We start from the raw sequence: 27,821 nt of genomic DNA, 5'->3' as shown, positions 1-27,821 counted from the left end.
ACTACCAAATAATAGAAATCTGATAGAATTTACTTTTCCTATAGAGAAGCAGGGAATAGGGGCAAAGTTGCAAAGAAAGTAGGGCACGATGAGAGTTTCTGTCCAGTTATGTATGGTATTTAGAAGAAAATGGAATGCAGTTTTGTACATCAATATTTCTACTCCAAGGAGCAATAAGAAAATTACTCATATATTATAATGAATTGAATGTGCATTAGGTTCAACCTATAATTTCAATTAGATACGTAAATATCAGGAAAATATTTTTATTCAAACAGCCAAGCTCATTGTTTGCAGACAAAGGACCTGGCACAGATGGAAACACAAAAGTACCTTCTTCTGTCTATTGAGTTATATATGTATAACACAAATGGCAGTTGGATAGGAAATTCTTTGAAGGAAAAATACTTTTGGAGTGATAAAAGCAACTTGGAGCCATCTCCCATAACACCTGTCTCAAGAGTGACAGAGAAGGTGTTTTCCAAATGTAGAAATTGTCTTCAAAATATATACTGTTTATTTGTTTTTTTAAATGAGTTGAGGACACTGCTGCTCTCTGATCACTGATTCTTTTCAGAAACATACATAAAGTTAATGGCTTGGACTTTGTTTTGAAGATTTGGGCTTCAATCAAAGCTGGCTTTAACAGGGAATGAAAATAGGAGGCTTTTTTTCCAACACTGTTTGAAATAAAAAATAGTGAAGAAATCATCACTCAAGAAATGAGACTTTATGGCTGTGTTCTGTTGAGTGGGCAGGGTAGTGTAGATGGGTGATTTATTGCAGACACTTCTGTTGTGTCATAATTCACTCAAAATAATGTCACTTATCACACATGCAGACTGGTAGCTTATTTCAACAGACACAGTTAAGTGCTAAATTGAGAACCATGGACGTGAAAAAGGCTATCTTGAAAAGCTGGGGTGTTTATATATGATTATTGGCTGTGCTCAGATTTCGAGAAAGGGGGATTTTACTGGCATTTAAGACAGTTGAAGGAACTACCTAAGCACAGCCAGGTTTATATAAGCCCTGTGAAGAGACTCAACACAGTGTTTGCAGCAGGCTGTGTATGTGCTAGAGGATGCTGGTTGACAAGCATTTCTTCTACTGCCTTAGGCTGTCCTTGCCCATGTCCAATTTCTGACAGATGCCACGGCAATAGTGTGTGGAAATGCGCAATGAACAGGACCAGGAACCTCATCCAGGTGATGAATTGCATTTTCTTTTCTTCTTTGACTATTTTTCGGATATATCCATTTCCTAATGTGGATTTATCACATGGCAGTTTATGTGCTGATTCAGAAATGTTTGAGAGCACAATTGAGGGGCAAGAAAAAATGCAGAAGGTTAGAGGTTACTGCTCAGACCACTGCTGTTTATATTTGCTGAGTTATATTCACAGAGGTTCAGAATTTCCAAGCATGTTGTTATTGGTAAAAATAGCTTGGCAACGTGTTTGTTCTATAATTTCAACTAATAAGTAGAGTTCTTAAATCCCAAGGATGCCTGAAGGAGAGCTGATAGTAATAAAAACGTGTCAATTTACAGAATTTTAAAAATGTGAGAACTCAAATGCACATAGAAATGAGGAATATGTTGGAATTCTGAGGATATGCACGTTTTCAAATTGAAACATTGAAGAACTTAGTTACTGAAAAGATTGATCAACTCTGTAAAGATTTTTCTCAGCTTCTTTGACGCATGTTCTGATTAGTCTCTTGGAGTGAGGATGAGGGTTTAATATTCAGATTGTTAGGAACACAGCTCAGAGATGAAAAGTAATTTTAGATGTTGGGGGTAAATGCCCACATAATTCAGAATTTAATTCAAGCGACATGGAGGAAAAACAGAGATACTTAGATATAGGTACACACTGTGGAAAGGAAGATTTCAAAATGGTTTTATTATTAGCCTAAAATTGAAAATTATATTTTCTTCATTTGGATATGATAGTTTTGTAAAAAAAAATCAGTGAGTTTTAATAGGCAAATTTTATTATCACTAAAAAAACTTTGAATTTAGCTGTCACTGGATATGATTTTAGTTAAAATATTTATGCATTAAGGAAATAATTGCTCCTCTGCTTATGTAGCTACCATCTACAAATTTTAGGGATTTATTTGGGATTCTGAATGGATCCAATTACAATGGTATTGTTAAGGTTTCCTGCTTGCATATGCTAACCTATCTTCATCTTTAGAAGTTGATACTGGGTCAGTATTATTGAATATCGACATTAAGGTCTTGGTTATGATATTTAACTTGTATCCTAGTCATATGTGAAAGTAATAAATTTTCCAGAATATTTCTAAGGAAAAAGGACAAAGACTGCATGAGGAAAGAGGAAAGCTTATACCTGTAAAGATGGTTTTCTTCTCTGATAGTTGGATAGGAACTAACTTGTTGTTAGGCAAACTGTTTTAAGGTGATTGTTGTTTGGGCTTCTTTTTGTCTGTGCGTGCTTGCTTGTTTCTCCTAACTGGGTGAGATAGATTTGATTGTGGTGACAGGTGATCTCTTGTTGAGTTTATACAAAACCTGTACATGTTTCTGCAAGTGTCCCAGTGGAATTCAGAGTTGTACAACTCTGACATATGTCAGCTTCCTCAAATATACAGGAAAATACTTTGTTTCTTCTAGGAAAATTTTGACATTCTTTTCATGTTTGGTCATTGTGAAATGCTTGTCAGGACTTTAAGTTTCATGGAATTGTACCACACCTCCCTTCCCACAGAGGTTATGTGAACCATCAACATTCTAGTCATAGAATCATTCTGAAATTCCTGTGTTGTGAGTTATATCAAAATTCTCTTTATCATCAAGAATTGTATTTTATTATTTTTCTTCTCAGGATCTAGGAGACAAACAAGTGAAATATTTCTCTAAATTCTTTGACACCTTATTGTGTTCCATACACTAATTCAAAATATATTTTTATGCATTCTTTTATTGTCAATATTTTTGTGTTCCTAGCTGCTTCTCTGGTGGAAAGATCAGCATTTGTGTCTGTCAAGTGCATCAAAAGTGCAGCATTCTGCCCTGTTATCACTGGGCTGTTGGCTTCATCTTTTTTTTTTTTCATGGTGTCACCAGCAGCTACTGCTCACCTTCTTGCAAGAACTTCCATCAGATATCTCCTGAATTTTTCTCTTACATATTGCCGGAGAAGTTCCTCAGTAGGTGTCTTGCTGGGAGTCTAATACCTATTCATTAAGTTGAGTGTTTACCAGATTTTTTTTTTTCCAGTCAGTCACAAAGGTTTTCTCCATTTTCCTGGTGCTATTTTCTCTGTGGCCCCTGCCAGTGACTCCCAAAATAGTCTTTCAAGAAATATTAATCTGCTCTCACTGTACACAGAATTGCATTTCAATCACATGAACATAACTTTTGCTGCATTTCTGCTGGCATGCACCACATGCACCCAGCATCTCTTTCAACTGGCAAGAAAAGGAAAACACAGCACACCCAGCACTGACCGCAGCTCTTGTTCCCTCCTCATTCACACACGTGGCACAGAACTACTCCTCCAGAGATGTGATCATAGTTGCCCTCTGATCTACCTTTCTAGATGGAGATACTCCAAATTTCAACACAAAATTTCTCTACACTTGGTTTTCTCCATTGCAACACACTCCAGACACCTGATATGATCAATGACCCTCAAGGCTCAAGCTTAAATTCTTCTAAGGGAAATGATACACATATCTCTCTTAAGTAGTCTATTCAGAATCATAGAAACCCAGACCATGAAAAGAAACAAAACAGAACAAAGCTCACCAAATCCCTTAATTTCCAAGAACATTATTTGCAGGTGGGGTCTCAAAAAAATAATTTTAGTTATTCACCCATGATAATCATTAATTATGTCCTTTGCTGTTGAGAGACTTCACTGTAAGTCAGGTGATAACATCCGCTAAGACCTGATCATTCCATTTCCAGGTTTGTAATAAATAAGTAAACAGCAGCAGCCTAATGCAGGGTTTTTGACACATGGACCACAAAGCTTTATTTCTTTTAGCTTCACACTGTAAGTTGGTTTACATATTAGTGAGTCTTTATATATTCTTGAGGCATTCTTTTTAATCCTTAGGCTTGTTTGAATCACTACTTACTCTGACATTTTGTATCTTTATAGTGATACAATAAAGATCAAGGTTTAAAGATATGGCACATATTTTTTAACAAGGGTACAAGAACAACAATAGAGCAGGTAATAAGGAATATACATACATCAAGACCAGAAGGTCTGTACTCTGACACAGTCACATCAAAGATGGCCCATCCCTTTTCTCTCAACAGGAAGGCAGCAATAAAGATACTCAGAATGAGAAAACAAAGATGATGGGCAGCAACCTTGCCTACAAATTAGGGAGGATGAAAAATGTAAAACTGAGGTCATAGTCATGCCATGACATCTTGACTCCCAGGGGTCATAAAATTGCTTGTCAAAATTGTGGCTTTTTATGCCTGATCAAGACAACTCTAAAAGGCATCCCAAGGACTCAGGAGCTACTGTCCCCTGTCCTCTGTGTCACACATACCCATACACACAGAGCCATGATCAGACTACACACACACATATCTTGGTGCTTGTACTATGACTGAATATGTGAAATAGGAGTGAATGAGTGCCAGTGACTGAAATCAGTTTCATTTTATAAAAGTATAAGCATCCTCTTCCACAGTCTTGAACTTTATAACACTGATTATTACACTTCCAATGCTGCCATTTATTAATGAGTTATGCTATGAGAATTTTCAGAATACTAACACGGAAAAAGCATTCCAATGCAGCCGTGGGGCTTCATGTCCTTGTGGGGAGGACTATCAACCGCAGTGAAGGCAACAGTATGAGGTGGGACCAGGTCTTTTTCCACTCTCTGCTTTTGGGAAGTGTATTCCTTTCCCCCCACAAAACCTCCACCTACTCCTGCCTCTTTCCTGGGAACCCACAGATAAGGCAGTTCTGCTCTGTTATAGCACTTTTCCAAGGAGATGTAGTAAATACACTAGCTGCTACTGGGTGGAAGCACAGTTGTCTTCTCAGCCCTCTGCTTCTCCTTAGCTGGGGCACAGGAGGCATGTACTAGCATTGCATCACGGAGAAAGAAAAACTGTCTGGCAGAGGCAGAACAGAGCACAGCTCATCTGGACTGCACAGGACAATGCAAAATATACATCTATTTTATAATACTGTAGTATCTTAGTACTCAATCACTTTGACCCCAGTGGCAACATAGATATTTCGAAGGATAGTTTATCATACTGTTGATAATTACTCATCACTGCTATCATTGCTAGATGATTAAAAGGGATTTTTCTAGTTTATGTCCAAGATGAGCATTCTCATATCCTGGGAGTCAGTAGTCCATTCATTCCTCCAGAAGCAGTGAATTGAGTGTTGAGTAATCTGTCCTTTGAAATGTGTAAAGAAGTTGTTAAGAGAGCACAAAATATGTTTAGCCAGCAGTAGCAGCTGGATGTGAGCCCATCCAGGATATACTCTGCTCATCTGACAGCTGTTACCAGACCCACATGAGGGTTAGTGTCTAACTCTCTCATGTCTCATTCTGCCTGTCATCAACGCCTTTGTTTTGCTCTGTAGGAGAGAAGGAAAAAAATATAACATGGGGACAATGCAGCGCCTGGTGGGTACAGAGCTAGGGAGGATTTGCAGGGTGGCAGGTATTTAATTTGATATGAACACCACGTTAGACAAGCGGTAGGAAGTTCTTGTTATGCCATAAATTGCATCCTCGCCCCAAAGAGTAAATTACTTTCTGGTTATTCCATCTGTCAGTCCTCTTCCTCTCAGAAGGAAGCTTTTTGTTTTCTTTTTTTTTTTTCCATTCTCTGTCTATTGTAAAGAATCAGCCTTGTGACTGGTACATGTCATACGTGAAAACTGATTCAAATGTGTCTGTTGCTGCAACAGGAGAAAGTCCTGGTGTCTGCCACAAGAGGGAAAGTGGAGATGGAGACTGGATAGCAGAGCATGCCAGCACAGGGCAACAACGGCTGGAGAATCCACAAGGGGAAACATTACTGGGTGCCCCATCTGTACTGAGTGAGTACACTGGTATTTAAATTCCTCCCATAGCAAGTGGGTGCTTTAGTGTTGGAGAGCCAGAACATTTTTAAAACATCCACATCTTTCAATCTTCTTTTTGGAAGTCAACATTAGATTTTACAGGGTTAACAATAAACATGCTTTACAAAACGTCAAATTTGCCCTTCAACTCAGATCAGGCATGGGAAAAGCCTACTATTTTGCTGCCAGCAAAAATCAATGCCAGCCTTCAAAGGAACAAGTAGTAGCCTTGTTGTTGTTAGGTGATGATCTAAGGCAAGCCAAGCTTTCTAGAGAGAGATACAATCTTTTGATAAGCCAAATAACACAGTTAGTCTATAGACACGCTTTGGGACTCACAGAGATCTCCAGAGCAGAAGGTCAGACACGAACACGATCTTGGGTAGCCAAAAGCCTGTCACTTCCCCCAGTCACATCTTTTGGTCTAGCTAAGGCTGTTTCCTCTCCCTCATCGGCCTGACCGAGGCCGGCCGGGGTGGGAGCCCCGTCCCGGGTGACTCAGCCCGGGACTGGAGGGCGCTGCGGTCCGGCCGGTGCCACACCGCTACCCTGTGCCCCGGGCGGGGAGCGGCGCGGAGAGCTCGCCCGCCTCGCTCAGCCGCCGCTGTGCTGAATGAAGGGCATCATCCCGTGGCGCCCGTCCCCCAGCGCCCTCTCCTCCCGGGAAGGCAGCGGGAGCCCGGCCCGGCTGTCTCACAGCGCCGCATCGCTCGGTCACCCCTGTCCTTGTGGGCGCTCACACGCCTCCCCGGCCCGCAGCGCCCGCGGGCGCCGGCGCCTCCCGGAGGCCGCCCGGGCTGCGGCGGTGACGGGGGCTCCAAGCCCCTCGCCCCGCCGCCCCCTCCCCTTCCCTGCTCCCGCCCGCCCCCGGGCCCTCCTCCCGTCACTGATTCGGCGCCGGAGCCCCGGGTGCCCGAGCCCCCTCCCAGCCCGGCCCCCGCCACCGCCGCGGCTCCCGAGCTGTCAGTGCGCAGGCAGCGCCGCGGCCCCGCTCCGCACCGCGCTCCGCACCGCGCTCAGACCCCGCCGCCGCGGAGCCGCCGCCGCGGGGCGCAGCAGGTACCGTGCCGGGGGAGCCGCCGCCGCTGGGGCCGGGCTGCACCTGCAGGGCCGGGCATTGAGATGGGATCCCCCGCTCGGACAGGGGCGATGGGAGCGGGGCCGCGGGCGGGCCCGGCCCGGCGGCTCCTGACGGGTGGCCGCCGGTGCGGAGCGGAGGGACCGTCGGGGTTCTGGCGGCGGCCGCCGCGGTCCTGGAGAAAGGGGGCTGCGCTCGGGCCACCCTGCGGGATCCCAGTCCCTGGCCCTCGGGGCGGCGGGCAGGGCGCGGGCGGCCGCCCGGGCGGGCTGCGCTCCCTCCGTTCCCACCGAGCGGCTGGACAATAGCGGGAAATGCCCGAGTTACCCTCCCTCACACCTATCATTCCCAATATTAAATGGCTGTAGAGTTTATGTGGGAAAGGGTATAAAATTTTGGCCTCACTTGTCATGGAGTCGAGGTAGGAAAAGCTCCCAGGGATTCACAATGGGGAACAGCATCCTGGCAAATTGCCACAGGGACAGTTTCTCAGGTGGGAAATAGCATTTATCTTGCATGGATCTCTTGTTTCTCGGTGGAACAAAGTCTTGAGGGTTTTACCAAGAGTAGCATATACAACTGAGTCTGTAATGTACGATTTTCTGTTAGATAATATGATTTAATTCTCTGTGTGCTTGGCCATTCCACTGTCGTCTCCTCAACCCACTCTGTAAAAGCTCCCAGGGAAGTAGGTCAGTATCTCCAGATGATGTTTCTATTAGACACTGGTGTGTTTCTGCACTGCTGGCTGACTAGAAGGCAGCATTGTGACCCTTCCGTTTGTGCACATTCTGAATGAGCCGAGCTTCAATTATTCATTCTGATGCTATTGCAACCTTCTGCAGTTTCACTTCTCCAGGGACACTATGTGTAACAAGAGTTTGAAACACACCAGTGAGGCTGCAATCCTATCTTGGCATATGGCAGCTGTTTCCTTGTCTAGCCATTTTTAAGGGTTAATTTGTAGCTCTAGGAGGTATGTCAAGGAAGAATGAGGATTCCCAATAGGGCAGCATTACCCTGTGCATTTCTTCTGTTTCCCTCTAAAAAGCTATAGTTCAAAGTGCTGAATGGTTCGTGGACTAGGCTCTACAGATGAGTTTTGCATTTTCTCTCTGAATGAAGCAATGCCTTCAGAGGGCATTTGGTTACCATAATGGAGAACCAATGGCTTCAATATAGAATTGGTTTAAATATGACAATTTGTTGGTGTTATAGACATTTGCTGTTTTGTAGGTGAAGAAACAGATTGCAGCAATAGAATACATTGGAACCAGAGATTTGGCGCCAAAACTCGGAACCCTGTTTGTTGTTATTTATGTTTTAGTTGTGTTGCTGTTATTTATATTTTACTTGTGTAATCACCTATCCATTGTGCTGTGCTCTCCATTCATAAACTGTGAACTATTCATATTTTCCAAATAGAGAAGTCTGGGTGGGCCCACAATGGCAGCAGCTATACTTGTGAAAAAACAGGATAACTATCCAGTGACTTGGAGTCATGTAGTGCATGATAGCTTTTATAGTCTCCATTTTAATAAAAGATGTATTTGGAAGAGCAGCAAGGCTGCCTGTTCATCACCAGCTCTTGGAAGACTTAGTCTTGTATAAAATAACCTATAATCTTTTGTGTAAAGTAACCTAGATGAACACAGGCACACAGAGAAAAATTATATATCAAAGGTGTAAAGAGACAAGATGGTTTGAACCTTCTGTGCAGAGCACTCTGTAATACAAAGACCAAAAGAAAAAGAGGCCAGTGCTAGCAGAAAATGGACAGGTAGTGAGCCTCTGAGTGATCACTGCTATTGTGCCAGAATTTCACCCGTTCTTATGGTTAGTTATAGGCAGAAATCATTGAAATGAACTGATACTGGTAGTGACAGTAGATTTCCAAGGAGGTGAGTATATATAGTATTTTCAGCTGAGAATATAGTATTTTCAGCTGAGAAATGTCTCTCTCCAAGAGATCCTCATCTCTGCATTGACTTTTAGGCAAAAGAATAGAGAAAAAAATAGGGTTTAAAATTGCTGTAGTCTTATTTATGACTTACTATGTAAGACTTACATAGTCTTATGCTGAAGTCTAGGGCATTGTTATCAGCATCTGAGGTCAGATGTTAGGATTTGGTGGGTTTTACTCCTGAACTCTTCGATGCAGCTACCTTTTTAAATCACTAAAGTATGAAGCATGCATTCTACTCCAAGGCACACAGTTAAAGAAGATGATGTTTCACTGAATTACAGTTTACTGACTAATCTATAGGGGTGAGTTTTTTTGTACTGTCTTCCAAGACATTAAGGCTTGGCAATTTGATAGTTCATCTTACAGTGTTTGAAATACTAGCTCTGATTTTCACCCAGAAGAAATTAAAAGCCTCTTACTTCTCGTTTGGCACTCAGAAATTTAGTATAGATCCCGTTGGCCATCCAATCCGAGCGGAAGTCAGGACTTTGTTTTTCCTTTCAGCTTTTCTGTACCTTTTGCTTTGACCCTCTCCTAGATAAGGACATTTGAGTGATGTTCAAATGAGATAAGCCAGTATTACACAACTGCTGTGCTGCTGGTGCTCTGTGAATACCAAGTCTACCCCTGGGTTCTTGTCCCTGTAAAGCTTCTCTCTAGTTGTAAAGCTTCTCTCTAGTTTCCTCCAGACAGGTTAGAGAACAAAGGAGGAATTCCTGCTGCATCTAATCAAAGGTCTGAGGTTTCCAGCAGAGGTAACACTGCCAGAATCAGATGATCACAGAGCAAGCAGTAAGTGGCTACTCCAGGGGCTAATAATTGATTACTAAGGCCCCACTGGGAAACAGGGAAAATTTATAAAGCCTAATTTCTCCCTCTTTACCCTCCAGCTGGTTAATTTGCACCATGCATGTTTTCTGCTGTGCCAGGGCTTCTGCCATGGTGCCAGGAAAACTGTCCATATTGGGCTAAGGAATTTGGGGGCACTGTGGTAATGACTACTGGAATAAGAGTCAGGGCTAGACAAGAGAGTTAAGCCTCTGTTGTCAGGAGGAATACCAGATCATCTTTATTCCAGTGTACACAAAAGCTTACTGTTTGCAATGTGCCTGCTTGTGACTGTCATAGCTGGTGTTTTAGCTCTGAGGAAAAGATCCTGCAGTCATTGGTCAAGAGCAGATGCAAAGGAAATGTTTAGTCCATTGAAATCAACCAGCTGCCTTGGTGCTACCCTTGAAGTGTATGCTGCTGTTGTAACTACAGTGAATGTAATAAATTAGGACATTTCTATCATACCCCTAAATCTATGAAGAGAAATGGTCACATCTTTCCCAATTATTTTGTCAGTATTCCAGCGGGTTCTAACAGAATTGGCTTCTGTTCAGTTTATGTATTAAAGGCTATTTGTAGAAAAAGAGTGAGAGATTTCATTTGGGTTTTGGGTTTTTTTAATGTAAAAGTTGAGATTTATGACTATGGTTAGCACATTAATGCAAATATTTGTTTTGGTGAGGCATGGGGCATAGCAGGTGAAGGAGGCTATAAACTGGGTAAGCATGATTATCTGAACAAGCAGATCTTCTTTAAATAATATCAGAAGATTGAGAGTTCATAATATGTATGCTTTTAGTATGTGCCTGTCCTTCAGAGAGGCCACAAGCTGCTTAACACCGACACAGCAGCTGTATTGGGGTGACCTGGATCTGCTTTTATTCAGTGTTTTCCTAGAGGTCCTGGATGGTAATATAAGGAGTGGGTATATCACATTTTCCAGGGACATAAAACTGTGATACTTGAAATATGCAGGAGGAAAATACTAGAATTCAAAAATTTTCCAATAAATTGGAAGACTTTCTCTAGGAAAAGAGCTGAATTATATTCAGTAGGGGTAAACACAAGGTACTACAATAAGGCAGAAATTACCAACCAAATAAGCACAAGACAGAAGTAAATGACTAGGTTGCAACTCCACAGAAAAGAAGATGTTATGATAGATCACAAGCTGAATATGAGTCAATGTCATGCTGTTGCAAATAAAGGCAAACATCTTGCTAGGATATGTAAAAGACATGGAAGTCTGGAAGACATGAAGCAATCCTTTTGCTCTGAGGCCAAATCCTCAGCTTGGGGACTGTGCAAAGTTTTGGTTGTTGCACTTTGAGACAGGTGTAATTCAATCAGAGGGAGTCCAGAGGAGGGCAGTAGGACTCATCGCAGGTCAGAAAAATGTGACCTGCAAGATGATTTGAAATAACTGTAATTTTCAGACCAGAAATTTGACAGGGGAATACAACAGTCTTCAGATAAAAAATAGAGGAGGGAATGATCTTTTCTTCAGGCTCATGGTGGATGGAGGAGAAAGCAAGAAGCAGCAGAAAGTAAGATTATTTTCAACTACTAGAATAATTTTCTAGGACCCAGGATAATAAAAATAATTGTATATTTGATATAGGGAGGCTCTGAAGACATCTTAAGAACAGGTTAGACAATCATCTGTGAAGAATCAAATAAGGCTAGTGATCCTATAATGGGAAAGCACCTTGGACTGTTCAGTTCTCCTCTAGACCATTTTTCTATCATTTTATTAAGGTGATCATTTCATTGAATGAAATAAAAGAAGTCTGCTGGCCCTGTTCTGATGTTTGTCTGATATCCAGGGGTAGCACAGCACCAAGACCACAGACCAGCTCTTTCTGAAAAAAGCCTGAAAGAAGAGTAAGAGCTTTCTAGAAGACAGTTAGAAAAGGTCTCTCTTTTTGGGAGAAAGGGGAAGGAATGGGACATTCTGATCTCCCAGAGCACATGCTTGATTGAGTTTATGAATGCTGAAAATATTGCTATGGAAGAAGAAAAATTAATCAAGATTAGCAGTTAGTAAAATTGTCTAAACTGAAAACACAAACTCTTCTAGTATTTTATTCCTTGAATGAAAGGCTGTAGTCCAAAAATGGTTTTTAGAGGTAAAATGAAATAAAATAATGGAATTCAGAATAGGAATAAAATAAATAATAGTCCTATGATTTATATTTTTAGGCATTTATCCAGGGAGAGAAAATCTAGGTCCTGTAGTACTCATGGTTTAACATATATTGTTTAATATAAATGGAACAGACAGTCCCCTGTGCATGGTGAAAAATCCTGGATCTCTGTGAGGAGACAGGTAGAAAGAAAAAAGAGAGCAATGATCAACACTTTGGGATGCTGAAGTGGTGGGCTGCACATAAGATCCTGAATACAATACATTCTGAGTCAAACCAAATAATTTTTTAATCCTCTAAAGGGAGAGGGATTTTTCTCTCTCCTCAGGCTTTAGAGCTTTTCACTCAGACAAAAAGAAAAGCTCTTAGAGAAGTTAAAGATTTACTGGGAGCAGTGGAAGTGTTTTTATAGCAAGTAGGCATAGGGATTTTTTTCTGTGAAAACAGGTACTCTCTAGGACTGAAAGGCTGCAAAGCAACTGCTGGAAAGAATCTGTGTTGAATGAACAAGACAAGGAGAAAATAAAGAGTTAGGCTGCACTTTTTACTAGCCTGTTTTCATGGAGCTGTTGCTCAGTGAACATATTAGCATAATAATCTCTTGTAATTTAAACACTCTTACACTGGAATTATCCATAAATTGATGGAAATCCTGATTTTTTTATTTACTCTGGGACACATGAGCACAAACTGTGACACTATATAAGCTGTGATGGATTTTCCCCCTGCCTCCATCTTCCATTACTGCTGAAACACCTTGGGAAAAATAATTATATGCTTAGAAAGCCAGTCACTTGATGGCCCAGATATTTCAAAGTGAATTCACATCCCTTCCACCCAAGGACTGAGCAGTGCTTGACACTTTGCCTGAGTTTATTTCATCATTCCTTTTCCCATCCTTGCTTTTACTGTCTTTACTTCTCAGATGAGTGTGTGAAACAGTCTTCATTTGAGAGACAGAAAGGGTATCCAAAAGAAGGCTTACTGGGATCCATTGCTAAAGGAAATTTAGCTTTGGAACAAGGTGGTTCTGGAAGGAGATAAAGCAAATATAGTTAATGTAAAAAAAAAAAAAAATCCTATTTTTACTATTAGGAGGAGACAACAAGATGAAAGGGTTATTCTCCAGGAAACTTGTGAGGAAATCTGAGACAGGCTGTGCAGAAAAATACTGAACATGCTGGAGGGGCTTCTGCAGATGGTAAATGTTTCTCCTGGTGGAAAATGTTGATAATTATCTTGAAAAGGAGGGATGTTAGAGAGAAGTAGCTACAAGGAAGGTAGGGGAATGAAAGAATTTGAATAGAGGATGCAGTGTCTTGAAATATGAACTGAATATGAATGTTTGGGTTTAGGGTGCATGACTGGAATTTCTCAGTGTGGCTGTAAGGAAATTGTGTAGGCTGTTGCAAATGGCCCTTCTTTCAGTATGAGCTGAGTGTTTAATGCAAAGTAATGATATCCAAGACTGCTTTAAATGAAGCATCTGCATAGCTGGGTTCAGAGCAGCCATATCCTTCATATTATTTATATTATGTCCAACTAGAGTCTAAAAGTCAAGTAAAACCTGCCAATGCATTGCTGCAATCGTTATTTCAATATTTTAACAAAATTCTTTTCCTATGAGCAAAATCAGAGTCATCAGCTTCAAGCTGTCAAAGGCAATTGTGCCTGGGAGGAACCTGGCTGGTCACGGAGATGAGCCGGGAATCTGTGAGCACTTCACGGGCACTGAGAGCTTCCTTCCTGTGAATGAGGAGCTGATGAGTGAACAGCAGCGTCCAGCAGCGTCCAGCAGCGTCTTTTGTTGGCAATGCCAAATCCTTTTTCCAGCAGCTCCCCAGTGCAGACAGAGTTTTGCAGAAATAGTCACACAAGCATTTCTGCTGCCATGATGAGGGGACTGATGTTTTTTTAAATACTGGAAGCAATATAAACATAGAAAGCAGATATTGGGAAAACCTTGTAAAGGTACGTGTGTATTGAGGGCATTGTTCAGGAATGCTTCTCTCTGTGCCTCCATCCAGGGCTGTAGATTCTGTCTTGTAGGCGGCAGCACCTCTGTGTCAGATTGTCACAGAAAAATCCAGGTTCAAAAACTTGTGAAGTGAAAACTTGACTTATGCAGGGTGTTGGGGAGGAACTTCACAGTTCCCTGTTGAAAAAGATGACAAGCTGATTAAATCAATGAACCAAAATATACTAAATGTTTTAAAAGTGGAATCAGAAACTGTGGTTTTCCTGAAGATATCAAATATCAATTCACAGTCTTGGGTTGTCTCATTTGCAACAGCTATAGCCTTCTGAGAAATAATTGCTCGTAAAATGGCTAAAAAATTGAAAGAGCTCAGGTTCCAGCTGTCTATAGATCTTCCTCAGAGAGGTCTGGTCACAAGGGATTTGGCAGGTAAGACTGAAAATGGGGAACTACACATTGCTGGTTGGCTAGTTGTGAAGTGTCAGTATTAATAAGCATGACAATTATGAATCCTGCTGATTTACTTTGCTGCTTTTAATTGTGTATTTGTAGATATAAAAGAAAGAGTGCTAGTGGGCCAAGTATTGGATAAACCTGATTCATTAAAAGCACTTGATATTGGAGATCACTATATGTATTGAAGAATTTCAGTGTTCATCTAGAACTTCTGTTCCATACCAGGGGAAGTCTCTATCTCAAGGGGTCTCAACTGTCTGGTGACAAAAATGCGAGTAGTCCCAGGCAGTGATTATTCTTTCAATGATTGTTTCTTGATCTGTCTACCAATTCACTGGGTACAAAAGCAACAGGATTATCATGGATAATAATTTTTTATTGCAAGGAAAGAAAAAAAATTCTTTCTTTTAATGGAAGAAATTCTTTCTTGTGAGGGTGTTGAAGCACTGGAACAGATTGCCCAGAGAGGTTATGAATGTCCATCCTTGGAAGTGCTCAAGGCCAGGTTGGATGGGACTCTGAGCAACCTGGTTTAGTGGAAGGTGTCCCTGCCCATGGCAGAGGGTTGGAACTAGGTGATCTTTAAGTTCTCTTGCAACCCAAATCATTCTATGATTCTATGATCCAGTTAGACAGCTGGAGAACAGGACCAGAAAAAAAGACTTATTAGCATATGTGGACTTCGACTGACACCCCTTTTTCACCATACAGAGTCTTCATTCAGGTCTGTGGCCTGACCCAGTAGGAAGATGGGCAGAAATGAAAGTGCCAGAGCAGAGATGAAAGATAAATGGATCTTAATGCCTTTTATCACCTTCCCTAAACTAGAGCTCAGTGAATTTCCAAATTGAGATGTTGCCGCATGTTGACAGTGTAGAGTAGCACTGCAGTGCAATTCAGTGTTCTCTGAGTTTCTTAACAGTAATGAAACAGCAGGGGATGAAAAGAAATGAATGTGGGTTTTTGGCTGAGTGCAATCGCAGATGTTAAAAGACAGCGTGTTTTCCTGACTTACCTGTCAAGACACGCTAAAAAACTCACAAAGAAAGCAGCATTCCTGTAGGAAAATACCCCAGTACATTGGGAGTTTTTTCAGATAGATTTGCAAAGCCTACTGTCAGAAAACAGTAGTCAGTATAAAACATAGCATTAGAAGTTGATTTATCAAGAGAAGTAAAACTAATCTCATCTTTTCTGACAGTTTTCTGTTAACTGCAGGTTGTCAGGATGGAGACCAGATTTACCTACCTTGAGAAAAATTTTGGACTGCTAAATCAGCTCATAGCAGACAATGAGTTCAGACATAACGATGAAACAAAAATGGTTTTTGTTGTCATGGCATGTAATCCCAGCTGGCACTCAGCTATTCATTAATTCCCATAGGGGACCACTGCTGGACTCCACAGGTTTATCTTAACTTGAGACTTGATGATTAACCAGCAAGAACCAGTATATTCCCTTTAGCCACTCAGGTGGGTGATGTGGCAGGTCTTAGAGAATTGGCTGGAGGACAGCATTCCAGTGAGTGGGGGAGGGATTTGAAAACAACTTCTGCAGGTGCAGAATTCCAGGAAAAAATTATGATTATTTGCCCACTGAAGTAAGGAAGAGAGAGAAGGTATGGCTATGCAGCTACAAAAGAAAAAAGAAAAGAAAAATCTAAAACTTGTTCTTTGATTAGGATCTTACATTGCAATTAAATTAAAATCATATATATTGGCTGATACAAAGTGCAGAAGCACAAACTCACAGAAGGAAAATTGAGGACATAAAACCATTACAGAGAGGACAATGAACAAGCCTTGAGAGCACATCACAGGTTCCAGTATCTCTTGTAATATCATCACAATTTCCAGGACAACAGTCTTCAACAGGAAGGTGTAACACAGAAGTTGCAATTCCTGTAATGTCAGTTGCTTTCCTATTTGCTACATTTTTGTGGGGCTCAGGTCCTACAGGTTCCTATTAGTTCCTGAACAAATAAACCTACTGTTTACAGTTGTTTCCATTCTTAGTGAGGAAATGAGAGAAGAACATGAAAGAATCACTGCAAGATTTTGCCCAACTGGTACCATAGCGTGTTGCTGGATGACTAGGAATGTGAATGAAAGTGGAAGGCAACAGGGAACAGGAAGGAAAGCCTGTACAGCCTGTGTTTAACTGGAATATTTACTCTCATCTTGATGACCTCTAATGTCTCTAAGCATTTGTTACAACTGAGGAATTAAAGAAAATCGACAAATACAGCATTAACTCTGAGAAGAGCCCAGGAATGTCCTCTTCTGGTGAGGGTGATTGGAGGATGAAAATATTAATTCAGCTGCACTGAAGCAAACTGTTGTTTAGGTCCATAGAGGAAAGTGTGGTTCAAAAAAAGTCAAATATCTGCCTATACTGTAGGTATATTTATCTATACTAAACACCTACTGATGTTCTCTGAGCTGTTGCTGGACTTTCATTTGTTAGCAGAGGGAGTGGAGATTTTCCTCAGAGCTAAACGTTACTTCACTGGAAGGAAGTAGTGTATAAAAACTGCTAGGAAAAGGTATGATGTGTAACAATAAAACAGAAAGAATAAAGGGGTAAGAATTCAAGTTGATTCCAGAGTACTGATTCCAGTGCCATTCTGCCTACCTAGTGTTTCCCCTTTGTCACTCACAGCTCAGTTTACCCAACTGAGTTTAAAGCAGAGATTTATTTCTTTTTAATGTCCCTAAGGATTTGAACTATCCTGCCACTTCAGGAAAGCCTTAATAAGCTTGTGATCAGTGAGGCTGTCCAAATAGTTTTTCTTTCTGTATGAGCCCTTTAAAGTCCCCAGCCTTCTTACGTTATTAGGAAAAATTATTTATCTTTTTCCTGTAAAAACTCTTACTAAAAGGGAAAAATTACAGCAGTAGTCTGGGATGCTGAATCCATCTGCATTTTCCTAAGGTTCCCAGTTTTTGTCTCCAACCTAGAAAAATATTTCGTAAACACTTCAAAGTTTTCTTCCTCATTACCTCTTAAGAGTCTTTCATTTGTATAGTCATAGCCTTCCTCTTCACCTTCTCCTTTAGTACTGCTGTGGCACTAACTGGGTCATGCTTGTTCATTCCAGTTCTGTCAGATGATGAAATAAAACCATTTAATTTCATAGAATCATGTAATGGTTTGGGTTGGAAGGGACCTTAGAGATTGTGGGCATTCTCAGCTCAGTCAGAGAGAAAGGTTTTCTAACCAGGCAAGAGCCTGGGAAGCAGTTGGGAAAGAATGTAAATAATTCTCTAATCTATCTTGTTATTCACATTGTTTATAGATATGTTCTGCTACTGTGCGTCATTCACTGCACACCAATGGTGTGGGATGTTTTTACTCTAAGACCAATGAAATTAGTCTTCTCGATGTTCTCTATATATAGAGCGGTGCATTTGAAATAAAGGAGAGAGTTCATTTTCTTAGCCTGCTGATCTGGAGTTCTCTGTTCCCGTCCTGCTCAATGGCGTCAGAGATCATTTAGTTCCACACTCCCTGCCATGGGCAGGGACACCTTCCACTAGACCAGGTTGCTCCAAGCCCATCCCACCTGGCCTTGAACACTTCCAGGGATGAGGCATCCACAACTCTCTGGGCAAGCTGTTCCAGTACTTCACCACCCTCACTGGCAGTGTCCTTTTGCTTCATGTGGCTTTGCCTTCACAGGCAAAAACACCCAGGACTTTTGGGGGAAAGTCCTCCTGCTATACAGCTTCTAGCCCAGCCACCTGGAACAAGGAAATTGCCCTCTACTCCATCCTCTGAGTTCTCTGAGTCCTCTCTCTCTAGAACCTGACTGCAGTGTGCAGTCTGCCTTTGGGGCCTTCCTCTCTCACTCTCTTAACTTTATGGTATTCACTGCCAAAATGTCAGATGCTTTCTTTTGCCTATCAAAATACCTCCTGGTATTCCAAGCCAGACTCTTTGTTAATCCTTTATGCCAGTGTGATCTGCCTTCTGGTGCAGCAGTATGATTCCTGCTTGGAGAGATGAAATGCTCCAATAGCGCCTTATTCCACAGTCTCAGCATCTCTTGTGCACACCAAGAAAAAGAAATGCACACATAAACCAGGTTAAAAAAGGTTAAAAAATGCTTGGGGCTGAGAAAAGAGATGGTTAAACTTTGGCATTACTGTAACTGTAGTGGAATCCATGTGAAAATTCCAACTGTTGAAATGGTCTCAGTGTTTTATGTCTAAAGGTAGCAGTGTTAAATAAACACTGCACAGCAGCAGTCTTGGTTTTCTCAAGATGTGGTTTCCAGTCTCCTCTGGCCTCTGCTTTCACAGAAGCTATTTATTACTGAACTCCTTCCCATCAATGGCTAGTTTTTTTCACTGTTTACTGCTGGTGTAATTTCGATGATTGCTTATCAACGGTTGGTTTAACTGCATGTACCAAACAACTTTACAGTATTCAACATATTTTATGAACTACAGTTTAAGCTCAAATGTTCTAGCAGTGTTTTCTCTTCTTCCACTTCTGGTCAGAGTATGTTTCTTTGCTTTGAAGTTTTAGTCCTGTTTTCTTGAGCAGTGTGTACATGGTGGAGAGTTGGACTTGTGTAATGTGTTCATTTAGAAAAGAATGCAAAAAATTATTAAATCTTAAAGCATTAGTTTGCTGGAATAACGCCTTGCTCTCACCTAGAATTTATTCAGCCATCTTCTCTACTAAAACACCATTTTGTCTAAATTAATATATTTTAAAATGTAATGGTAGCCAAAAAGGCAGATGCATTGTGTCACCCTGGCACTTCAAATGTGCATGAAAATTTTCTTAAATGATGTTAAAGAAGAAAAATATTAATGTCAGAACAATCATGTTTTCATTTTGGTCAGTGAATTTACATCATTTCACATAACATCACTTTAGCTTAATCAGAATTGTTAGGACTTGTTGAAATTGCAGGTTTCATCATATTCTGAAATGCAGGGTAACAGTAGGGGCTTCTGCCAAAAAAGTTTCTCCATTTCCATTTCCCGAGTATGGCTGGAGTTGAGACACTTGAAAATAATTTTTGCCTCTTCACAGATTTTTGAATACACAGAAGCTGGTTTATTATGTTAAAGGAGTCTCCCTTGACTCAAGGAAACATTCAAAATTAAGCATTTTCTATATTAATGCCATACATGTCTGTCATTCAAGGTATGACATATAGTTTTCAAAAGGCATCCTGAATGCTTCAGACAATGTTTTACCTCCTAGGGTTGTGTCAGAGTTAAAAAAAAACAACACATTCATCAAAAGCAGAGAAAGGCCAGAGCCATAAGTGAATCACTGATTTTGTTACTCATGTAGTCTTATACAGATTTTGCTTTTGAGGATGTGCTATAATTATTTTCTCTTTGATGTTGGAAGAACTGATGCATTTGCATCATTATCTGATGTTCTTAATCTGCATTGGATGAGTGGAACAGACAGTATGTGGTATATTGGGAAAAGAAATCTGGCTAACCATAGTCCAAGAAGGATGTTCATTACACAGGCTTTCACTGATTCAAATAATTGAAACATTTGCAGCTGTCCTTAAATATTAGGTTGAGAGCTAGGGAGAACAGGGCTTTGCTCTTGTAGCTTACAGGATTTAAAAAACCTTTTAGTAACAGCTAATCCAATTGTACTGCTTCAATTTTGTTTCATATCTCATTCTTCAGTGATATTCCTGGCAAAACTCCCACTGAAATTAAAGGACTCTTGCATAAGGTAGGGCTAGGGAATGTGGATAATTAATATTTTGGAATAAAAAGAAAACCCTTGTGGGTTTCACAAGTAGGTCTGTCCTGCAAGTGTAGAAATGGGGTGACCTTTCTATTGTTGAATGTCCTTTTGTAAATCCATATGTTTCAATAGAAGAGTAAAACTAATTGTCTTTTCACTGGTGGATTGATTCTGTTCCAGGACAGAAAAATCACCTCCAGCAAACTCAAAGCTATTAAAATTCCCTGGGTCATGCAAATGGTGAATTCTGACCTTCTTTTCAAGAAAGTTTTGCAGCTCTTGTTCTACTATGGGAGTCAGTACCACTTTAGCCCCTTCTTTTCAGGTCACTAATTAAATGCCAGTGTCTTTGAGAATTGTTTAGCCGCATCATGTGTTTTGTACCTCCTATTCCAAAATTAGTTTCTTGACTTCTCTGTGGGCTGCTGTCCCTGCTGGTACTACCTCAAGTAAAAGCAGTAGCCTACCTAGTTTATCCCTTTGGTCTGCTTAGCTTCATTCTGTGCTTCTGTGGTGTTGGGACAATAAGGAATGGCAGGGTAGGGGACAAAGGGCCCTGATTTGTGTGTAAATGTAATGAGAATAACACAGCTGCCACATGCTGAAGACCCATTTTCCATCTCTAGCCTGGATCTTTCACCTCTCCCTTCAGTTTTAAAACTTCGATCATAGCATGAGCTCAAGGCTGATGCCACAGTGTCCACGGCCAGCTTCACTTCCCCGGTGCTATCTCTTCCCTGCCAGAAGAAAACTATACCAGTAAAAGAGACTTGGGCACCAGAAACAATTTTTGGGGGAGGAACAGGGCATTTTGACAGCTTTATCTTTCAGAATTACTGTAGCAATACTCAAGTCCAAAAGCTGTCACGAGTTGCCTCTGTTTATAGAACCCCTTTAGCTGGATGTATCTTCCTAATGATTGGCAAATTATTCTTAGACTGGTTTAGTTTGAGAGGCAGTTATTAGATACTTTCCACATTATTTTTAAAAGAACCTAAATAGTGCTGAAAGTGGTGAGTGGGAGCTGTCAAGGAAACAACTTGCTAATGGAAGTGCAGCATAATTAACTGCCTTATTTAAATAACTTGCTTTTGGAAAAAGCTGATAAATAAGGGACAGCAGCAGCAGAGGGTCTTTGCAACTGTACTGAGTGATCCAACAAGTGACCTTATTACAGAGAAATTAGCTCTCAAACAGAAACAAGGATACTGGTCATTTGAAGGCTCATAAGGTCAGATTCACTACACACTTTATTAAATTTGGTCTGTTTTGTCTTTCTGTGCTTTTTGGCCAGCAGTGATGTGCTTTCAGTATTCCCCCTGGCTCCTGGATATGCTCAACAAGGTCTGGAGCACAGGCAGCATTTCAGAAAAGCAGGCTTGTTGCTAAAAATGCAAATGCCAAATCTTTTCCTGTCATTTGTTGTCTCAAGAGCACGCAGCCATGTCACAGTTATCCTGGTTCTCCATGCAGCCACACCATGGTGATCACTGGAACAACACTGAATGAGTATGAACCAGGAACATCAGCCCTTATAAGTTTGCCTTTAGGGCTTGGTTTTCTAAGCTGGAAGCTGGAATGAGCCTGCCATGCTAGATGTATCACTGCAAAAATAATACTGCCGAACCAGCAGCTGGGTTCACGAGTGTGACAGTTTGGGATTTAGTTCTTGCTGGGATATTAGGGTCTACTAGTATTGTTTAAATGGCAGCAGTAGCCAAGTGCTGTACAGACATGGGAAGAGAGGACAGTCATTGCCCTGAGGAACACACAAAGTAAGGAAAAATAAAGACAGCATGGAAGCAGATGCATGACACTTAGGTATGGATTAATCATTTCATTGAATATGCTTCAATTTGCTGGATGGAAAATAATCTGTCTGTTAGACCTGCTGTTAGCTGGTTAATTCCATGTAAGTGCCAAGGCTAGGGTTATTAGGGAGTGAATTTTAAATATGAGAAGTAGTAGCTATGGGATTCAGTTACAGAAGCAGGAATCATGACTTAGGGAGTCTCTAGTCCAAGTTCCTGCTGAAAGCAGGGCCAACACTGAGTGCAGACCAGGTTGCTCACAGCTTAATCCAGTCTTGTTTGTAAACTTCCAAGGATGGAGATCTCACAATCTCTTTGGACGAACTGTTACATTCTTAGTTGCCTCATCATGGAATTATTTTGCTTATGTCTGGTCTGAGTCTTCCCCTTTGGATTTAATGACCATTGTCTGTTATTCTTCCACCATGCTCATCAGTGCAGTACCTCACACTGTCAGGAACCACTAAAGGCACTGGAAGGCTGCTACTAGATCCCCCCAAAGTTTTCTCTTTTTCATGCTAAACAAGCCCAGTTCAATCAGACTCTCCTTGTCGGGCAGGTTCTTCAGACCTCAGCTATCTTGGCTGCCCTCTTCTGGAGTCACTCAAGTGCCAACTAAAGAGGGATAATCACAGTCTGTGGTTCCTGGCTGGGTTCTGTTCTGCACCCCAGAGTGCTGTAAGCTTTCAGTACCTGCAGGGCACAGCACTATCTCAGGTACAAATTTCTGTTCTCCTCAAGTCCTAGATCCTTTTCAGATCCTTTTCAGACAGACTTCCAACCAGTCAGTCACCAGTCTTTACCAACACACAGGTTAGTCCATCCAGGTACAGTATTTTGCATTTATTGTCACTGAATTTCTTTTCAGTCCATTCCACCAGTCTGTCTGGGTCCCTCTGAATAACAGTTGTGCCTCCAAGTATATTGGTCAACCATCTCCTTTGGTGTCATCTGCAGTCTTGATCTGTGAGCATTCTTTCTGCTTCTCAGGACATTGATTAATAATACTGAAGAGGACATCTGGAATTAAACATTAAACACTAGTTCTCAAGCCTGATAATCCAGTCAGTTTTTCACTTTTCTAGTAGTCCACTTATCTAACGTCACAATTTGGATAGAGGAATGCTCTGGGAGACTGAAACAAAAGCCTTGCTAAAATGCAGGTGACATCCACTGATCTTTTCCCACAAGATGGCAATCAGTTTGATTAATCTATGCTCAGTTAAATAACGTGTGCTAAATTACATGTCCTTTGACTAGAAATGTGTTCTAAGAAGAAATTCCATGAGTTTCTCAGGGACCAAAGTGAGGGGCTAACTGGTCAACTACCCTGTAGTTTTGCAGGTAGTGTCACTTGTCCTTTCTGAAGATGGGTGCCACATTTGCCTATCTCCAGTCACCAGGGGCCTCCCCTAATCTCCATCACCTTTCAAAGCTGACAGAGAGTGGCCTCAAAATGACATCACTCAGCTCTCTCAGCAACCTTCAGCTCAGCCCATGGGGGCCTGGAGGAGCAGGCTAAGTCAGGAAAAACATTCTGAGTTCAGGAGCATGGAGGAAAATACTGAGATGTCGCATGCAGAGCGGGAGCTTCAGATAAAGTTTATTAGAGAAGCCCTCCCTTCACAAACAGAAGCCACAAGGTACATCTAAATTATTTCTGAGAGCGGAGCCGAGGTACAGCTGGATACAATCTTAGCCCCAGAGTTAGTTGATGGTTTATATCTAAAGAGTTGCACAGGTGTAATTGAGCTTTTATACAACTTCATCCTGCAGAATTAAGGATGGCAAGCCTGATATGTTTATATAAATAAAATTAATTATTTATTTTAATTTATTACAATAATGATTAGGGGGAAAAAACCTTAATCAGAATCATTTACTACACAGTATGGATCACTATCACTACCGATTTAGTGCACTATTTTTGAAGCAATTATATTAAAGCAGTTATATTCAAGGTAGCAGAATAATTGTTAAGCAGAAATTGATGTTACTCACCCACACCAACAACTGGGAAAATCTCTGTCTTTCAGCCTCAAGGAATAACCTTGAGGAGTGTCCCCATTGAAAGGAAGGATCTTCACACACCTTAGGGAGGTATGCTAGAAATCTTTGCTCTGCAAAAGTGATGCTGGCCTTTTATAGTATAAAGTGATTGACTTTAATATGCATTCAAAATAGGCATTTTTTAGATGATGTGTTCTCAGGCTTACTCAGCAAAATATGCTTTCTGCTGGAAAATATGTTGGCAGCTTTTTAGTTTCTTCTCTTCAACTTCCAAATCAGGACCCGCACATCCTTGATGCTCCCAGCCTCGGTCAGGGAGCCTCAGTCTTGCATGTCCTTGTGGTGGGGGTGAGAGTTTGGTCAAGCTGGTTTCAGCATTCTTCAGCACTAAGAACAGCAGTGTTATCCTTGCTCAGTGTTATCACTCAGTTATCCTTGCTCAGTGTTTTCACTGATCAGCAGCCCATCCTTGCTCCACTGAACAGCAAATTCTCCTTGCTCAGCCCTTCACTAACAAACTTACAAGCCTGCTTAGGCTGAGAGCCCTGCTACAGATGTCTGTGAGAGAAGTGATCTAAGGTAAAATTGGGACATGGATGGATATTTCTGCTAGTCTTTGCTAGTGTGCCATTTTCATGTAATTGAGAATCTAATTTATTCTCGTGTTCTTATGTATTAAAGTTGCACCTCAGATTTCAGTTTTATTTTCAAGTGTGAAAGAGCAAGGGTTAAGCTGAATTTCTGGTGGTGAGTGATTCTCGATACAAGAATAAGTATCACATCTTGCCAAAGCAGGATCCCATTGCCACCTCACAGTCTATGTGCATTCTGTCTGCTTTACTTCTATTACTAGGCCATCTCAAATGATTCAAATATTTACCCCTTTATCCTTTTTAATGCAGGATTTGTCTTCAACCTTCCCCCCAATGAGTTGCATGTTTTGCTTCTGTTCTGCTGGTCTGTGAATTCATTGTTTGCAGGCTGGCAAGGCACCAATTTTGGGGTGACAGATGGAGCAGACTGCAAACCAGGCAGTTGCCTCCCAGCCTGAATGATATTTTAATAAGCACAGAGAGGTGACAGAGAGAGAAGCTTCTCACTGGAATGACTGGCAGTTTTGTTTCCAGCCTGAAAGCACTAATAGATAATTTTTGGCCTCGGTCCAAAAAAAAAAAAAAAATTGCAGAAAATCCTATTAGCTCCTAACTTTTTTTGGGGTCAAAGAAATTTTTATGTCTGGTTTGTTATCCATTTAGGGAGTTGTTTCCTTTATACCATTTTTGGTACTTCAGTTTTCTCTCAGGAATTGTACACTTTAGGAGACTTTCCTTTTATTTAGCATTTTGTTTTCCTTCTTTTTTTTAAATTATTTCAGCATTTTTTCCCATTGTCTTCCTTCCCTAAACATTCCTTCCTCTTCATATTTCGTTATACTTTTCACAGATTCATGTTGGAATAATGGGATCTAACAACTTACTTGGCTTCCAGCTTCCACATCCTGTGAAACAACTACTGCGCTGTGAGGCAATGGCATCTGCATGGGAATCTCTAGAGCATATGTCCTCTTCTCCCTGCCCTTCAGCTGTGTCTCAGTTGTATAATACAGGGTTTATGTAGGGCTTTGTTTCATCCTTGGTCTTATGAATAAAAAAAGGCACAACAAAAGGGAGCCCTGGCAAATCCCCAGCAGGCTCTGAGATCCCTCTGCAGTGTGAGCAACGTGGTCTTTTGCAGACAAACTTTAGGATAGTCAGGCTTTCAAAGGAGAATATGTTTTTTCTTTCCATGAGTACAGGTTAAAAAGGTTTCACTAGGAAAATATAAAAGTGGTGCTGGGATCTGAACTATGGTGTGGTCCCATACACTTCTCAGAGAACACACTGGGATTTTCTCAATATTTGGACATAGATCTTCATGTTTATTTAGCAATATTCAGGTCTGGAGTTCAGCTCATGTGTGAGCTGTAAATTAATGCTATTCCTGCTAAAATATGCATCTTTTTTCTTCCAGATACAATGATGACACTGAACATTCAGATCATCTTTGGCCTCCTTTGCTGCATGATTTTTCTTCCTACAGATGGCTTCCAAGCAGACACCAGTACTGAATTTCGCTCTGCTTTCTCTGTGGCCAGAACCAGCAGCATGGAAGGGAGCTCTGAGATGGTGATTACCTTTGACAAAGTGTATGTGAATATTGGCAATGATTTTGACCCCAAGACTGGATTGTTCCGCTGCCGGATCCCAGGAGCCTACTACTTCTCCTTTACCGTTGGGAAATACCCAAAGAAAAACTTGTCTGTCATGCTGATGAGAAACAAGAATGAGGTGCAGGTAATTGTGTATGATGAACATCACCGCAAGGAACGCAAGGTGGCCAGCCAGAGTGCCATGCTGCAGCTTGACTACGGGGACACAGTGTGGCTGCGTTTACATGGAGATCCCAAGTATGCTCTTTACAGCAATGTGGGACCCTATACAACTTTCAATGGCTACCTGATCTATCCAGACACTTCTGCCTTCTTCCAGAATGCTCTTGACTCTCAAGAGCTCGGGCCACACCCTCACACAATTCAGCAACTTCCCAGAGAGCAGAATGAAGCTTCACAGCGACGTGTGTTATCTGACCAACCAAAGAGGTTGCAAGACCCTCGCTCTGCATTTTCTGTTGCCCGCTCACAAAGTCTCCTGGGGACAGATGAGAAGCAAACCCAGCATGAGCCAATCACATTTGATACAGAATTTGTGAATATTGGAAAAGATTTCAATTCCTCCACTGGCGTCTTCACATGCCGTATACCTGGTGCATACTATTTCTCCTTCACCATTGGCAAAATGCCCTTTAAGACTATGTCAGTGAAACTGATGAAGAACCACAATGAGGTGCAGGCCATGATCTATGATGACAACCACTCCAAGAGACGGGAGATGCAGAGCCAGAGCATCATGCTGCCTCTGCAATACGGGGACACCGTTTGGCTCTACAGCCATCAGCATGATGGCTATGGTGCCTACAGCAACCACGGCAAGTACATCACTTTCACAGGCTTCCTCATCTATTCAGAGGCTCAGCCAAAGTGGCTTCCAGGTGCCAGCTCACCTCAAGGGTCAAACAATTAAATGCAGATGTGAAAGGAGCATAAGAAGAGCCAAGGTGCCATGAACTTGGGTATAGCTTCTCTGAATATCATCAGCTTTGAGCATGCTGTCATGTGTCCAGTGCTTTCCTTATGCTGCACGCTTGTGCCCTGTCAGCAGGGCCACTGCTGTGTGTGCCATTCATCCGTAGAGAGGCCTTTCAGGTTGTAGCTGTGTGTCCCGTGTTGGTGTTTGATTTAACATAAAGCATGAGGTAGTTTTGGGGCAGGGGTGGGGCACTATAGTGAGATGCTGAGGATCAGAGAACTACTGCAGTCATGATACTGCAGATCTCCAGCATCCAGAGAGAAAAGTGTGTGGTGACTTTCCTTGTTTATCCAGGGAGGGAATAAATGTAATGAAAATGAATGTAATAAAAATACAAAAGATGAGAATGTTCTCAGTTTGGAATTTATGCTACTTTGTGAGACTTGTGCTTGTCATTGGCTGAGGTACCAACTCAAGTGAGAGAGAAGCATGGTAATTGTGTGAGCTGAGGATGTGTTACTGAGCCACTCTTTAATAAATTGTGTATGTGAAGGGTTGGTACCTCTTAGGATTTTATTTCAAGTTTCAC

The 27,821-nt window shown here is 41.4% G+C and overlaps 1 protein-coding gene across 2 annotated transcripts; it reads left to right on the top strand.

Moving 5' to 3' along the window:
* Window positions 1-1,082: 1,082 nt before the first annotated feature.
* C1QTNF4 (C1q and TNF related 4) lies at window positions 1,083-27,644 on the top strand. Of its 2 annotated transcripts, XM_053945749.1 has the most exons (3): window positions 1,083-1,208; window positions 5,939-6,070; window positions 26,118-27,644. In XM_053945749.1, exons 1-3 carry the CDS (start codon window positions 1,175-1,177, stop codon window positions 27,224-27,226), a joined length of 1,275 nt encoding a protein of 424 aa, XP_053801724.1. In that variant the 5' UTR covers window positions 1,083-1,174; the 3' UTR covers window positions 27,227-27,644. The 2 variants fall into 2 exon arrangements, with proteins under 2 accessions (XP_053801724.1, XP_053801725.1); XM_053945750.1 differs by lacking the exons at window positions 1,083-1,208; window positions 5,939-6,070 and adding an exon at window positions 7,002-7,153.
* Window positions 27,645-27,821: the final 177 nt, after the last annotated feature.

This window comes from Vidua chalybeata, chromosome 6, assembly GCF_026979565.1.
Source record: "Vidua chalybeata isolate OUT-0048 chromosome 6, bVidCha1 merged haplotype, whole genome shotgun sequence".
Classification (NCBI taxonomy): Eukaryota; Metazoa; Chordata; class Aves; order Passeriformes; family Viduidae; genus Vidua; species Vidua chalybeata.
This window is presented reverse-complemented; position numbering and strand designations above follow the sequence as displayed.

Bases quoted from the DNA above. Each gene is read 5' to 3' on its own strand.
- C1QTNF4 (XM_053945749.1), top strand. From the start codon at position 1,175: ATGCGCAATGAACAGGACCAGGAACCTCATCCAG. The intron at 1,209-5,938 runs GTGATGAATTGC...TTGCTGCAACAG, and splicing joins GGACCAGGAACCTCATCCAG to GAGAAAGTCCTGGTGTCTGC. The intron at 6,071-26,117 runs GTGAGTACACTG...TTTTTCTTCCAG, and splicing joins GGGTGCCCCATCTGTACTGA to ATACAATGATGACACTGAAC.